At 38.8% G+C, this 17,324-nt stretch overlaps 1 protein-coding gene across 2 annotated transcripts in view; it reads right to left on the bottom strand.

Moving 5' to 3' along the window:
* SIN3A (SIN3 transcription regulator family member A) overlaps positions 1-17,324 on the bottom strand; it is a 74,229-nt gene that overhangs the window by 51,387 nt on the left and 5,518 nt on the right. For both annotated transcript variants that reach the window (XM_032593585.1, XM_030317658.1), the window contains exon 2: positions 2,446-2,667. In XM_032593585.1, the coding sequence (XP_032449476.1) occupies positions 2,446-2,634 (189 nt within the window). In that variant the 5' untranslated portion in view covers positions 2,635-2,667. The remainder of the gene's footprint in view (positions 1-2,445; positions 2,668-17,324) is intronic.

The raw sequence follows: 17,324 nt of genomic DNA, 5'->3' as shown, positions 1-17,324 counted from the left end.
GAAATAAAGCCCAAGCTCCTTTCCTTCCATTTCTATTGCAGAAAATGCTACATAAAATTTCCAAAGCTTTTTTCATTTTCCTATTTCAGAACTGTTAATCACCACAGAAGACAACTAAGGACAAGATACCTGATTTGCCATGTCTCCACAATAAGGAGTCTAAACAACCTGAGATTTCGTCTAAACAATGGAAGTTGTATACCACAACTTAAGAGAGGATGTTTCCCCCCTCACCCAGACCCCATAAATTTATAAGGATTCCCCTAGACAGAGGGGAGGGTGGGAGACAGACGACTACTTACAAATCCACACAAACAATACAATACACATTAGGAGTAAAAAGACACTATTTAGACAATTCTAAATGCTCTAATATGTCTCCTGCAAGAAGGGTTATTATTCTGAGCTTCTATATTCCAACATGCATGTTTTGAACAGTTTTTTAAAAGACTATTAATTGGAGCTTATAAACACTTGAGATGACAGGTTTTATGTGAGCACATTATAGTTTCTAGCATGTGAATATATGTGATCATCCCAAGTGTAGGAAATAGTCCCAAGGAAAACAAGCAGCCTTTCTTTCTTCTAAGACCAAACCTAAAGATTCGATTTGTAGCAGTCCTCTGACTGCAGTCCTCAGCCCCATATGAGGGCATGACACTGCTTCAAGGGGGACTCCTGAGAAAGAATGACACCTAAGGACTCACCATCACCTACTTCACCTGGATTTCCATCTTCTTTGTTTTCTTATACTAAATTCTGAGAAATTTATGGAATTATGAATTGTTAGGTCAAAATGGAATTAAAGATTCTGACACAAACTGTCAAATTGCTCTCAAGAAAGATTACACCAATTTATGTTCCCCGTACCAGCCATATTGTTCTAAAAGTCACTAATGAGTTAGGCTGAATAACACCTCTCTCTCCAGACCAGTTAAATAAATTATGGTTCAGACTGACCTAGAATGGAGGAATATAAATGCAGTGATTTTTTAAAAAATTACTTAAATCTATACATATGTATTCAACGGGAAAGTTGTCCGCTATATATTAAGTGAAAAGAGCAAATAGCAGAACAATGTATACTGTATCATACAAATTATGTAAAAAGAAGTGTATCCAGATAGGTAGGCAGGTAAATCCAGATACGCTTGTATATGCATACAGTTTTGGACACCCAAGAAATGCACAAATCGGTTAAAGCCTGAAAAGTCAGAGGAAGAAGTCATCTTATATCTTTAAAAAAAATAAATAAATAACCACGGTGATATTTACTTTCATAATTAAAAAGGGCAAAACCCAAATTCCTTCCATTTCCACAAAACAGAGTAAACACAGAAGAGATGAAAGATCATCATCGGCCAGGACATGGACGAAAGGAATATACAATGCTGGTGGAAATATAAATTGGTACAACTCTGAAAAACAATTTGACGTTACCTGCTAAAGGTGAAGTCGCTCACACTCTATGACCCAGCAATCCCTCTCTCTCCTAGATACCCAAGAAAGTCTTCTTCATGTGCCCTCAAACCTACTGAGCGGTCTGCAAGATAAGAAGGAGTTTGCACCAGAATGTAAACCAACTATTTCACTAATAAGTACACTGTTTAATTCAGCTGTCTTTTTTTCCCCCATGGCAAGGGTTTTTTTAATTAAAAAAAAGTAGCACATTGATTTAAATTCTGATGCAAGCTTATCTTGTCATGGATTGCCACCATGAGCACCACTGCACTAGGAGAAATACCTAAAATCAGCCACACAGCACCTTTAAAACAATGAAAATCTGGAACAGCCTGATTGTGCAGCAACAGAAAAATGGATAAATGGAATATACTCATGTAATTAATAACAGTAAAAATGACTCAATTATTTACACACAGAAATACAGGTAAGTCTTGGGAACCACACTGAGAGAAAAAAAGTGAGTTAAAGAATATAGGGGCGCCTGTCTGGCTCAGTGGAAAGGGTATGTGACTCTTGATCTCAGGGTTGTGAGTTCGAATCCCAAGTTGGGTGTGGAGATTACTTAAAAATAAAACCTTAAAAAAAAAAGAAGAAGAAAATATATGTTTTCATTTACATAACATTCAAAAATACCAAACTAAACAATTTTATTGTCTAGCAGTATAAACAAAGTGATTTAGGGGCACTTGGCTGGCTTAGTCAGTGGTGCATGCAACTCTTGATCTTGGGGTTGTGAGTTTAAGCCCCAGGTAGGGTACAGAGATTACTTAAAAACACTTAAAAAATAAAAATAATTTTAAAAAGTCTGTGAGGTAGGTACACAAGTATACATTATTTTTGTTATTTGTTACATCTTACTTACACATATACCATAAATATAATTTTACATGTAACTGAATGCTTGGTAAACAATTTTTTTAATTGGATGAAATCACCAATGCTCCTCCCTTACACCTAGTCCCTTGGTAGCCTCCAGTTTACCTGATAGCTGGGTGTCACAGAGTACTGAATTCCCGTGGCTGACTGCATGGTCTCAGACACTGCTTCATATACAGGAGGGGCAGGGGCAAGTACCCGGTGCTGGTGAGGAAAAGCCTCTGTGCTACCAGGGATCCGACGCTGCTGGGCCGCATACACCGGTGACTCCTGGTCATCCAAACGTCGCTTCATTCTGTGCTCATGCTCAGTGATGCACTACAAAACCTGCAGAAACCAAAAACATTGACATGCAAACCAAATTCACACTCCAATGTGATGTATACAACTTAGATGGAGAGTCAGATGCTCTTCCGGCTGAGCCACCCAGATGCCCCTGATGTGTACAACTTAGGACAAGTCGCCCAAATTTACTATAAGCTCAACTCCCAGAACCAACTGTCTATTCCATGCTGGAGATGTGGTCACTGGCTAGTTTAAGTGCACGACTGCACACACAGCCCCCACAGTAGATAGTGTTCCATAACCAAAAGACAGAAATGTAAATAATCACATAGTCTGAATTTGGGACTACACAGTTGAAAAATAACCTCCAATTTAAAAAGACAAAAGTATACCTTTCTTTTCTTTATTCTCTAGTTTTCTCCTCAAATGCCATCATTCCTAATATTAATTACATGTTTACATGCTACAAAAACATTCAAGTGCTTCTTCGTAACTCCACTCAAAACCTAGTACTATAATTGTGGTCTAATTTTTAAAATATCAATTGTTTAACAATTAAATGGTATCATGAGAGAGCACCAGGCCAGGAGTAAGAGGACAATGGTGCTAGACTTGCTAATTTAAGGGGCTATGTACATTTCAACTTCCTCATTCCATGTGAGTTTGTTTCTCCAACTACAAAATGAGAAGGTTGGAAAAGATCATTTCTAAGATTTCTTCTGACTCTAACAATCCTTAACACTGAGGAGATTCCAGAGTCCCTTGTTAATATTCCTCTGTGGAAGGACCCTTTCTTTCCTACAGGATACAAACAGTCTAATAATATTCTGGCTGGGAATCCAGTCTGTTCTTCTCAGGGCTTTCCCAACATCTATAAGCTTCTTCTAGGTAGGGTCCTTTCAACTTTGTCTGCATTGCCCACAGTCCTCTCACAGACACTCAAATACTGACCATGCAGAGGGAAAGAATAACAATAATAGTTAACATAATAATAGCATATCTGGATTGCCTGGGTGGCTCAGTCGGTTAAGAGTCCAATTCTTGGCTTCAGTTTGGGTCATGATCTCACAGCCATAGAACTAAGCTCCTCATCAGGCTCTGCACCAACAGCACAGAGCCTGCTTGAGATTCTCTCTCCCCCTCTCTCTGCCCCTGCCCTGCTCATGTTCTCTCTCTCCCAAAGTAAATAAACTTAAAAAAATAGCATATAATGAAACCCAAGGACCATTCTACACAGTTTACAAATATTATCATAATCCCCACAACAACCCTATAAGCAAGGTGCTATTATTCTCTATTTTGTGAAAGAAGAAACTGAAATACAAAGATTAAGTAAACTGCTCAAGGCTGCACAGCTAACAGGCAAAGCTGGAATAGCAATTTGCCAAATCTGCCTCCAGAGCCTGAATTCTTACCCACTTCACTATCTCCTATCTCTCACAGAAGAAGAAATAAAGGAGGAAGAGTCCCTTTACTTATTTAAGACACACATGCAGTGAGCAACTTCAGCTTTCTTTAACCTCTCCCACACTAGGCTCATTCATCCTTTTTTTCAGCCTCAACCCAACAGAGTAAGAAAGCTTTTGCAGCATTCATTTATTCAATTAGCAAATTCAGGGAGCATATATGAAGGTGTTAGGTGCCCTATAAAAGCTTAGAAACTAGTTGGGAAGACCACATACAGCCTCACTAGTAATCAAAGAAATATAAAGTAAAATGATAACTTACCCCAAAGCAACAGGCAAAAATTAAAAGAAAATGATGATACTGAGTGTGGGTAAGGGTATAGGGAAATACTACTGGTAGAAGTTTTAAAATTGGACTGTTTGGTTGGCAACTTGCGGCATTCACTAAATTTTTAAATTAAATTTAAAATGGGCAGGGGCACATGGGTGGCTCAGTCGGTTAAGTGTCCAACTTTGGCCCAGGTCATGCTCTAACGGTGTGAGTGCAAGCCCCACATTGGGCTCTGTGCTGACAGATCAGAGCCTGGTGCCTGCTTCGGATTCTGTGTCTCCCTCTCTCTCTCTCTCTCTCTCTCTGCCCCTCCCCAGCTCACACTCTGTTTCTCTCTCTTTCTCTCTCTCTCTCTCTCAAAAATAAACATTAAAAAAAAAACATTAAATTTAAAATGGGCATACCCTCTCACCTAGCAATTCTACTTCTAAGTATCTTATACATCTGCCAAGTATATTTACTAGAGCAAAGTAAGAAAAATCTAAATATCTATCAATAACTGAATAAACTTGATACATTGATATTAGGAAAACTATGTAGCAATTAGAAAGACTGGGGTTCCTCTATAAAGAAAACCCTCCAAAACATACTATTAAGTGAAAAGAACAAGCTACAGAATATATACAGTGTGATCTCAACACCCACACACTATGTTCTCTTATGATTTGTGCATTTTATTGCAAATTTCGCATCAGAAGGAAAAAGCTATAAACAAATACTAAACTCTAGATAAGGACATGCATATTCCAGTAATTAGATAAAAATGTACTAATGTTTGAAACTTACTTTGAAATACATCAAGAAATTAGTTTGGATTAATAGATGGGGGACTGGACAGATGGATATATGGCAAAGTAAGTGCTGTAAAAACAGTAATGTAAAATCTAAGCAGTGTGTACATGGGTGTTCCCTATAAAATTCTATCAGCTTTGCTGTATATTTGAAATTGTTCTTAATACGATGTTAGGAGAAAAGGCTAACAATACAAACCAACTCATAAGTGCTACAAGTAAGTACTACAAATTTGGAAAGGAGTAGACATGTGTATACTCGGAAAAAAAAAAACTCTACAGAGAAGGTAAATATTTGGTTATGTCTTGAAAATTAAGGATGAATTGAGGCATAGCAGGTATACAGGATGAGATTAAAATATTACAGTAACTTGGTACTTACAAGTATAAAGAGCTATTTACAGTCTTTGCCAATTCATTTATTCCACAAATAATTCCTGACAATCTACACGTGCCAGACCCTTTGCTTCCTGCTGGGGCACCAGCACTGAATAGGGCAGATTTCCCTGCCCCACAACAACCAAGTCTTCCAAACAGGACTGGTACAAGTTACTGTGCTCCTCCCCACAGTCCTGTCAGATGGGTATACCCAGAACACGATTTAGAGGGAAACTGATACGCAAAGAAATTAAGTGATTTGTTCAAGGTCACACGGCAAGAGGCTAGACTTTCCTTGGAATACGTGACCAATCTGGAGTAGAAATACTGGACAGACAATAGTAACCTGCTTGCAGAGAGGGACAGTGAAATTCCAGACTATAAAGTATTCGAATGCCAGTAACGGAGCCACAAGAGTCAGACACAAAGCTACTTTCAAGCCCTGCTTCAGCTGACATGATTTTCATCTGCCACTTTGGTCTCCAACTGTTCCAGATTTGGGGCTTACACTGTTATCAGAACTCCAGTCTATGAAGACAGAATTTAAACAAGGAAAAGCACTTTGAGAGATAGAAACTAGTGAAGACAGACTAATGTGAACAAACAATGGCAGCAGAACACTAAAAAGTCATCTGGCCATGTGTTACAATAAAAAGTGGGAATAGCTCCATATCATCACACAAAGAAATCGTAACACCCGAATAAAGCAAGGAGAGCAGGGTAACTGTGATACTGCAAGGCGGTCTTCTGGGAAAGGGTAGAACAACTGGGGAGAGCGAATGTGTCACATTTTAGACAAATTTAAGAAAGGCAGAGGTAAAAGCTAACCCTTTCTGAATGATAAAAATAAAAAAAACATTTTTCCAGTTCTACAACCAAAAATGTCTTCATTCACAGTAAAAAGTTGGCCTCCTAGAAACCCAGACAGTTCTCCATCATTATTTAAATCCAAATGAAAAATCCAACTTTAAAGAATCTTATCTTTTCATTTAGATTAAATTTCACAAATTAGTTTAAAGAGAAACAACAGAATTATTTTAGCCAAGATAAGCTCAAAGTAGGAAAGTGTATGGAACAAACCAAACTACCCTATTCCGGAGGCTTTTAAGTATACAAAACTTTCTTTTTGAAATTTTTAAATTTATGGTTGACCCTTTAGTGTCTCTTAATTTTGTATTGTTATCTTGAATTAGACACCTTTTTAAGTTCCTTATTTATGTAATAGTGAAAAAAATCCTCTGAAATTATTCTCTTATTGATGGTCAGCATCACGTAAAATCACATTAAAATGTAAAATTTATTTACATCAATAAATACTGTGGAAAAATGTAAAGTTTCTTTTTAAAAGCAAAGAAATTTGTATCAAAGCATAAAGTAAAATGTAATTATACTCTTCGATCTCCTGCAATTGCCCACCATAGTCTACTTCAAAACCTATCCGAATCCAGTTCTGGATTTAAATCTGCTGGGAAATAAAAAGTATCCCAGAATAAATGAAAAAGGCAACCTATTTAGATTTCCCATTTTACACAGAAATTAACAACCCATCCTTTTTTTTTTAATTTTTTTTAATGTTTATTTATTTTTGAGAGAGAGAGAGAGAGAGAGAGGGAGAGAGAGAGACAGCATGAGTGGGGATGGGCAGAGAGAGAGGGAGACACAGAATCTGAAGCAGGCTTCAGGCTCCGAGCTGTCAGCACAGAGCCTGAGGTGGGGCTTGAACTCACAGACCGCAAGATCATGACCTGAGCCGAAGTCGGACACTCAACTGACTGAGCCACTCAGGCACCCCAACAACCCATTCTTAACACACTACACATCTAATACCCAAGCCTCCCCAAACTCAGTCTTACATTCTTCTTCTAATGATGTGGGCCTCAACAAGGAGAATTTGCCCCTGGGGCACATTTGGCAATGTCAGAAGACATTTTTGGTTGTCACAGTTAAGGCATCTCATGAATTCGCAAACATGCTACAATGCACAGGATAACCCTCCACCACAAAGAATTATTCGGCCAAAATATTAATAGTGCCAAGTTGAGAAACCTGGATCTAATTAATGACAACATCATTTGGCACATACCTTTTATGAGCTTTGGTGGAATTATGTCATACTGTGGTATGACAATTTTTACCAAGGTAGCTCAGGATAGTCATCTTGGTTGTGCAAAAGATATCGTTGCTTTTATGACATGTGATTCACCTTGAACCCTCGGGTGTCTCAGAAAAAAACGTATCATTTACCATTTGAATGAAAAGCAACTTTATTAGAAACCTCAGTAAGAATTTAAATAGCAAATCCAAATTTTTATTCCCTATTTTCCTGGTTTTGAAGATATAAATATCTCAACTAGGCAATATCCTTTAAAGTGCAACTGATTAGTCATCAACTATCATGCATGAAGTTGGAACACAGTCATTCTGTAAATCTGTAAATTTTGATTCCAGATACATCTCTAATAAAGTTCTAGCTTATCATCACTAATGCTACAGAATGACATCTTTTTTCTTTCATCACCAAACATAATACTTTGAAAATTAATTTTTAATTTTGTTGAAGAGGGGACAATCATGTTTTTTGTTCCATAACTGCAAGCATTCTGTTTTAGGCTACTAAATACCAATTAGAATGATCAATCCAGAGGTGCCTGGGTGGCTCAGTTGGTTAAGCACTGGACTCTTGATTTCAGCTCAGGTTCTCACAGTTCATGAGTTCAAGCCCCACGCTGGGCTCTGCGCTGACAGTGTGGACTCTGCTTGGGATTCCCTTTCTCTCTCTCTCTCAAAATAAATAAACATTAAAAAAAAAAAAAAAAAGGGCACCTGGGTGGCTCAGCTGGTTAAATGTCTAACTCTCAATTTTGGCTCGGGTCATGATCTCATGGTTCATGAGTCTGAGCCCTGCACTGAGCTCTGCACTGACGGTGCGGAGCCTGCTTGGGATTCTCTTTCCCTCTCTCTCTGCCCCTTCTCCCCACACCTCTCTCTCTTTAAAATAAATTTAAAAAAAATTTTTAATGCTCAATCCAATGATGTGTTTTCATTTCTATATCCTGTTTCCTTCCAATCACCTCTATACACCTGCCTTTAGCATGTGTCCACTTACAAGTTAGTTTTGGTGCATGAACATCCTAGAAGAATACACTTGTATACCCTTTAAGCAGACTGAAATAGCTTTGATTCATGTTGAAATGCTGTGTTTCAAAGTCCTTCCTGCTGAACTACCTGGATGAGGACATCATTATTTATTCCCCCCCCCTCAAAAATACATTGTGCACTCATAAGGTCTTCAGTCTGAGAAAATTCATCATATTGTCATCTAAAGACTACGCAGTTTGCAAACTGGCTCCCAATCAATTTCACCATCATCATCCCAGTCTAGCTGCTGTCTGCTGGACTGTATCTATCCACTAGCTCCTCCAGTTGCTGTGTAATACCTTCCTCTGTTAGTTTTCCTCTCTTTGCCATTACAGGGGGGGGAAAAATTCTGAACTACCAAATATATTTACCAAAAGCTTTAAAAAGTTGTAAAATAGTATAAGAAATGGTTGTATATCCTTCACTCAGATTCTCCAAATGCTAACATCTTACAGAACGTTTAAGATGGCATGTCCCAATTCTTGTAGACTTTCTTGAAAGATGCTGTAATGCTTCAGGCAGAGCAGTAAGAAAACTGAAGTGTAATAGTGATGATTTATTTTACCACTGCATTATCTTTCTAGGCAATGCTATCAGTCTTCCCTTTTCTTATCATTTTAATCTTTTTTTTTTTTTTTAACTTTTAAGGTTTATTTATTTTTGAGAGAGAGAGAGAGAACGAGAGGCAGAGAGACACAGAATCCGAAGCAGGCTCCAGGCTCTGAGCTGTTAGCACAGAGCCTGACATGGGGCTCGAACTCAGAGCGCAAGATCATGACCCGAGCTGAAGTCAGAGGGCCAACTGACTGAGCCACCCAGGCGCCCCTTAGTCTTTTTAAGCATAGTTAGGAATATCTGATGAGCAATGATGAAATACTTCCTAAGATGATGTAATACCAAAATGTTTTGAGCTATAGAAAAATGAAGATCATTAAGATCCCATAATATAGGTTGGAATTATAAATGGTAATAGCTAAAATGAGTTTATTACATTAAAAAGAAAGTAAGTAAATTCTGTTTGTTTGTTTGCTTATGTTGATGTTTATTCACTTTTGGAGAGAGAGACAGAGCATTAACAGGGAGGGGCAGAGAGAGAGGGAGACACAGAATTTGAAGCAGGTTCCAGGCTCTGAGCTGTCAGCACAAAGCTCAACACAAACCAGGAACCATGAGACCATGACCTGAGCTGAAGCTGGATGCCCAACCAACGGAGCCACCCAGGTGCCCCTCTCTTTCTTCTTTTAAAGACCTATATAATAAAGAATAAAAGTCATGAAATATAAATCTTTACAAGCAGTTAGCACTGCTCAAAAAGGAACTCAAAGGGGCACCTGGGTAGCTACGTTGGTTAAGCATCTGACTTCGGATCAGGTCATTATCTCATGGTTTGTGAATTCAAGCCCCATGTTGGGCTCTGTGCTGACAGCCCAGAGCCTGGATGGAGCCTGTTTCGGATTCTGTGTCTCCCTCTCTCTCTGCCCTCCCCCCACCCCCACCACTTGCATTCTGTCTCTCTCTCAAATATAAATACATATTTTTAATTTTTTTTAATGTTTATTTTATTTTTGAGAGAGACAGACAGACAGATTCTGTAGGCAAAAAATGACCAGGAAACTTTAGTCCAACTCAAAATGTATTAAAAACTGCATCAATGTTAACTTTTTGATCTAGCTTACTGTACTAGTTTTGTAAGATGCATTAGGGAGATCTGGATGAACGCTACATAACAACTTTTTTTTTTTTTTTAGTGCTTATTTATTTTTGAGAGAGAGAGAGAATGAGAATGAGCAGGGGAAGGGCAGAGAGAGATGGAGACAGAATCTGAAGCAGAGTCCAGGAGCTGAGCTGTCAGCACAGAGCCCAACGTGGGGCTCAAACTCAAAAGCTGTGACATCATGACCTAACCAAAGTTCAAGACACTTAATGGGCTGAGCCACCAAGGCACCCCTATACGACAATTCTTTGTATTACTTTTGCAACTTCTTTTGAAGTCTAAAATTATTTCAAAATAAAAAGTTTAAAAAAATTTAAGCATTAACAGTAGAATATGAAAGAAGGAAATCATCCTGTGTCTCTGTTCTAAAGGACACATTTAGTTTATGTGACAAGTTTTGTATAAATTAGGTGAGAATGGTATAAAACAACAGATTGAGTTTAACAGAAGGTAACTAGCTAAAGAAAGCATTGCAGGGGTACCTAGGTGGCTCAACTGGTTAAGTGTCCAACTGTGGCTCAGGTCATATTCTCACGGTTCATGGGTTCGGGCCCCACGTCGGGCTCTGTGCTAACAGCTCAGAGCCTGTTTCAGATTCTGTGCCTCCCCCTCTATCTGCCCCTTGTGCTCTCTCTCCTTCTCAAAAACAAACATTAAAAAAAAAAAAAAGGAAGCACTGTAAAGAATAGGACTGGAGACAGTTAAAGGGATAAGTAGGGGTAGGTAGATGTGTCACTTACCTCATCCTTCCTTTATCCTATTAGCTACAGGTGTGCCCCCACACAAGCACGGGCACATATACACCTTTAACCAGCTTTGTATCCTCCACTGTGCATAGCATACGGTCTTGTCTATGGCGGAAATCAAATCATTCACTCATTCATTCATGCATGCACCCTCTAATATTTGAGTACATACTATGTGTCAGGTGTTGCTCTAGAGGCTGGGGATATAGCAGTAAACCAAACAAAAATCTCCTCCCTCACAAAATTTATATTTTAGTGGCAGAAAAGACAATATACCAAGTGCTCAGAATACTAGACATGGCAAGCACTAAGAAGAAAAAGAAGAGAAGGGTTTTTGAAATTTTACATACAAATGACCAAAGAATACCTCACTGATAAGGTAACTTTTGAGTAAAGGAAGTGAAGACCTAGCCATGTAGAAATCAGCGAGGAAGCATTGTATGTGGAAGGAACAGGAAATGCAAAGACCCTGATGCATACATGTGCTTGATAGTTTCCAAGAAGAGCAAAAAGGCTGTGTAACTGGAGCAGAATGGAGGAAAGATAGACTGGTAGCAAATGAATCAGAGAGGTAATGGGCGGTGGGGAGGACAGTAGGTAGGGAGCATATGTATTTGTTCTCAGAGGTCATAAGGACTCGAGCTTAATAATCAGACTGAAATGGGAAGCCATTGGTGGCTTTGAAGCAGAAAAATGTCATGGTCTGAGTTAAAAGAAGTTTTAAAAGACTCACTTGGGGAGCACCTGTGTGGCTCAGTTGGTTAAGTGTCCAACTCTTCCACTCACGTCATGATCTCACAGTTCGTTATTTCGAGCCCCCAGTCCGACTCTGAGCTGACAGTACGGAGCCTCCTTGGGATTCTCTCTCTCTCTCTCTCTCTCTCTCTCTCTCTCTCTCTCCACCCTCCCCTCCCCTCCCCTCTCCTGCTTACATTCTCTCTCAAAAGAAAAAAATAAATAAATAAACTTTAACAAGTAAATAAATAAAAGACTCACTTGGATTGCTGTGCTAAGACCAGACTGAAGAGAGGCAATAACTAAGCAAGAGAGAACAATTAAGGTAACTGAAATAATTCAAGCTAGAGATGTAGTTGCATACACTGCCATAGTTGGGAGTAGGGTGGTAGTGGTGGTGGCATTACATGATCAATACAGAGCAAATAGGGGGATTTGTTGAAGACCAAATATGAAAAAGACAGAGAAAGAGGAAGTCGCGATGCCTATTAAATATCCAAGAGGAAATATGAAGTGGGCCGCTGGTTATGCTTATCTATAGTACAGGGGAGAGGTCCCCAGTTAAAGAAATTTGGGAGGTACCAGCATGGTTTGGATTTTAGGAAGGTAATTCTCCTTAATTAAGTGCATTCAGATTTCTGCACCAAGTACGACAGCCTAAAACCAGGCTGTGGCCCTTAATTAGTTGTGGAACCAAGTTTATTTAGTTGTGGAACCAAATTTATCAAAAACCAAAACAAAGCATAAGAGACTGTTAAAAACTGAGAACAAACTGAGGGTTGATGGGGGGTGGGGGGGGAGGGGAGGGTGGGTGATGGGTATTGAGGAGGGCACCTTTTGGGATGAGCACTGGGTGTTGTATGGAAACCAATTTGTCAATAAATTTCATAAAAAAAAAAAAAAAAAAAAAACCAAAACAAAAATTCTTGCATTTCAGAGCTGCAGGTTAGGGATTATGGGCCTGTATATCCTTCAATAGCCCACAAGTCAGCAAGCCTCGCCCTGGAGGACGGAAGAAGTGCCCTCAGCCATGATGCTCTAAGCACAAATAACATGCAGACACACAAGACAGAAAGGCGTGGGTAACAGGAGAGCAAAAGAAGGGAGGGGCAAAAAAGAGAGGTTTGCCTTAGAAACTGCTACTCATAAATGCCTAACTTTGAAGCCAACTGCAACTAAACAGAAGTAGCCTCTAGTTAACAAACTTTAAAATGCAATTAGAGTTCAGTTTGTATACTTTTTATCACCTACTGTGTGCCAATCTTATCCTAGGCACTGAGGCCACCACAAAAAGTTAAGTTCCAGTCTAGATGGACTGTTATTGGCGCAGCTCTCGCTGAGGAAAGCCAGTTAGTTGCCCCACAAATGTTTAAGAACAAAAACCTCTATGCACTTGGTTATGAATGACAATGAATCTCACTAGGTACGTCTTTTGGAGAAAAAGGACCAAAAAGAAAATTACAAAATTAAAGGAAGCCAAGGTTTTTTGGTATTTTTAATGTCTTGTTAAAAGACAAGACAGGTACCTGTTGGGGCACCTGGGTGGCACAGTCGGTTAAATGCCAACTCTTGATCTTAGCTCAGGTCATGATCTCACAGTTCATGAGTTTGAGCCCCACATTGGGTTCTGTGGTGACAGCACAGCACCTGCTTGGGATTCTGTCCCCCTCTCTGCGCCCCTCCTCCGCCTCTCAAAAATAAACAAACATTTAAAAAGAAAAAAAAGGTTAATTTTCTAAAGATAATTAGAATTCGTATTTAAAAAGAGGGCTAACTGGGTGGCTCAGTCATTTGAGCATCGATCGGACTCTTAGACCCTTGATTTCCGCTGGGATCATGGTCCCAGGGTCGTGGAACTGAGCTGTATGCACTGGGCTCCATGCTGAGTATGGAGCCTGCTTGGGATTCTCTCTCCTTCCCTCTCTCTCTGCCCCTCTCCTCCACTTATGCACACACACTCTCTCTTGAAAGAAAGAAAGACAGAAAGACAGAAAGAAAGAAAGAAAGAAAGAAAGAAAGAAAGAAAGAAAGAAAGAAAGAAAGAAAGAAAAAAATATGGCATGAAAACAAAATTCCTTGAAATACTGGAAAAGAATAGACGTAATAAATGACAGAATGACAGACTACCCAAGTATGCTGTCGGCTAATCTTATCCTCAACAAAAGACAAACATCCAGAATTATTTACTAAATCTGTAACAAGATAAAAATCCTTAAGACATTACTTCTACTACTCACTTATTGAAGCAGAAACAAGAAGACATGTGAAGGAAAAGTATTAGGAAACAACAGTTGACCATATTAATATATCTTGAGCTTGACAGGGTAGCAGTAACATATGTGCCAAGTCCATAATTTCTTCACTATCATTCTTAAATACCTTCCAAAGCAGTAGAAGCAATCAGGTCTGCAAACTGAAGAGAACAGGATTCACAAACTCTGGAAGAGACTACAATTCATGTGCTAATTTCAACATAATGCCACCCCTTCTAACACCCCCAAAGCACTTTCTGGGAGTACTCTGAGATGTCTAAGGCCATTCATTCAACAACCACTTCAACTGGATCTATGATTTCAGACTTCACCCTCCTGTTGCTCATTCAGTGTCCTCTCTTCCTCCACCCCCAAGGCAGGCTCTCCCTCCTCTGAATTCCTTTCAGTTCTTTGTACTTGACTCTTATGGCACTCAACCTAAACTAATATGTAGTAAAATTTACCATGTGTATATTTGCCTTTTCTTCTAAGAACATAAACTTTTCCGGGACAAACTCTTCCTGTGTCAGCCCAGAGCTGTTTAAGAAGGTGGTCAATAAACGGGTGTTGACTCTATTTCCCTTTAGAATCTGAGTCCCAATTTTTTCCCTGTTGAGGGAAAAGGCACACTGCTGGTTCCTCAAAAAATTAAACAGAATTACCATATGATCTAGTAATTCCATTTCTGGGTATATATCCAAAAGAATTCAAAGCAGGTACTTGGAGAGATATTTATACTCCCATGTTCATCGCAGCATTATTCACAATAGCCAGTAGGTGGAAACAACCCAAATGTCCACGGACACATGAATAAAACAAAAGATACATACATGTAATGGAATATTACACACCATTAAAAAGGAAAGTAAGTCTGACACATGCTGCAACATGAATGAACCCTGAAGACATCATTCTAAGTTAAATAAGCCAGACACAAAAGGACAAATATGGCATGATTCCACTTACATAAGATACCTAGAGTAGTCAAACACACAGGTTGTTGCTAAGGGCTGGGTAGAGATTTAAAGAGCCTATTGTTTAATGGGTAGAGTTTCAGTTTGGGAAGATGAAAAAGTTCTGGAGACAGATGGTGGCAATGGCTGCACAACAAAGCGAGTGTACTGAATGCCACTGAATTGTACACTTAAAAATGGTTAAAATGGGGGCACCTGGGTGGCTCAGTTGTTCGAGCGTCTGACTTCGGCTCAGGTCATGTTCTCACAGGTCATCAGTTCGAGCCCCACACAGGGCTCACTGCTGTCAGTGCAGAGCCCACTTCAGATCTTTGTCCCTCCCCGCTTCTGCCCCTCTCCCAATTGTGCTCTCTCAAAAATAAATATTTAAAAAAAGTAAAATAAATAAATAAAAATGGTTAAAATGGAAAGTTTTGTTATATATATTTTACCACAATTGTTTTTAAAAGCACACTGCTCCTTCTGTTTACTATCCTTAGATGAGACACAGAGTTAAGAACATGGACTCTGGAACCAGAACACCAGGATTCACACCCTAGTGTAGCTACTTACTCTCTGTGTCACTGTTTCTGGATCTTTAAAACATGGATTTCATAGTACCCACTAGACAGGGTTATGAAGAGTAAGTGGATTAATAAATGAACAGTACCCAACTCCGCACCTGGGACATAATAAGGGCTCAATAAATGAAAGTTATAACTCAAGGAGACAGAAGATATAGTTTTAAAAAGCATGTTAACTTTCATTTTTAGAAGAATCGACAGAAAGTAAAGCTTAACACACTCTTAATAATGGCATTATTCAGAAGAGTGAGAAAGCCTTTTAAAGCACTTCACTAGATTACTGAACGCCATGGACGTAATCTTTTAATTCCGACTAAAATTCGCAGCCATTAACATCTGCTTTGCAAAGATCTCCAGTTATCGTTTGCGCTGAAGATGAAGATGCCAACAGGACTATGTTTTGCCAGGAATCTTATCAAATTACTACATACCTCTTTCCTTAAAAAAAAAAGAAAAAAAAATCTTACTCTTTAGGTGAAATCTTCTTAATTACAAAATGCCAACAATCTATCTGGGGTCTTTAACTCTGGCAAACCTATAGGGTGTGGAGATTATATATATATACACACACACACACATACATACACATATATATCTCAGATATTTGAAGAGATAAGAAGCATTTACGAAAACTTTCCTAACATACATAGTATATCCAGGTTCTTACTTGAATCCTTACAGTCATCGTGGGACTTCCGATCCTGGTGCACCAACAGACAACATATTCTTTAAAGGCATGAATTAGGTCTCCCATGTTTCCCAACAGACAACATCACAAATGGTGGAAACAACTATGTTGACCAAACCTTCCTCCATGGTAAATTCTCCACTGCCTTCCATCTCTTTGTCAGTTTATGCACCAGAAAAAAACACCCAGGTTTTTTTGTCTCCACAGCAATTCTAATACAGTCACCGTTACTCAAATGGAAAAGCTACCTTTGCCATTGCTACTGCCTTAACTGAGATTGAGACTCTCTTCACATGCGTATAGCACAGGGCCAAGTTCTCAGTCCCAAATGAGCAAAGCACAAATCCAGAGTTTAACTTCAGTTCAGATTATCAGCCAGAGGGCTTGCTCAGATATTAGTCCATAAATACATATTCCTTCCATTTTTATTTTCTCATGAAAAATATAAAAAATACGTAAGTAATTTCTCTTAAGAAAAGAGAATGTACCAAGTCAGAGCAAAAACTTAATGTAAAATTAAAATAGTTCATTAAAAATGAAATGCCCTAGGGCAACTCCCCGAAATGCCCTAGGGCAACTCCCCAATACAGGTCGGAGAGCACTGCTACCAAAGTCACGTACACAAAGCTACACTAGTCCTCGACTACACCCTCTCTGTAATAAAACAGGACAAGAGCACTGTATTTTATAGAATATAAACAGAAAGTGATCTAGATGTTCTAACAGAATTGCATTAAAGCCAGAAGAGATTTTTTAAAAACACCTATAGTTACCTAAATTGCAACTTATTTCTTTGTGAAATTAAGCTTACATAGCAGAACCATTTGTACAATGAAAACATTCAAAAATGCAAGAATCGAAGAAATCAGAGTATTTTATTCAGTCTGAGGGTTTTTTAAAATTACTATCTTTTATAAACAGGTCATTTTAAATAGTAAAGTGTAAACCCAACCCTCCCTTTTCTAAATTTCAGCCTTGTTAAG

Source organism: Lynx canadensis, chromosome B3, assembly GCF_007474595.2.
Source record: "Lynx canadensis isolate LIC74 chromosome B3, mLynCan4.pri.v2, whole genome shotgun sequence".
Classification (NCBI taxonomy): Eukaryota; Metazoa; Chordata; class Mammalia; order Carnivora; family Felidae; genus Lynx; species Lynx canadensis.
Note: the sequence above shows the minus strand (reverse complement) of the source record. Positions and strands in the feature narration are given on the sequence as shown.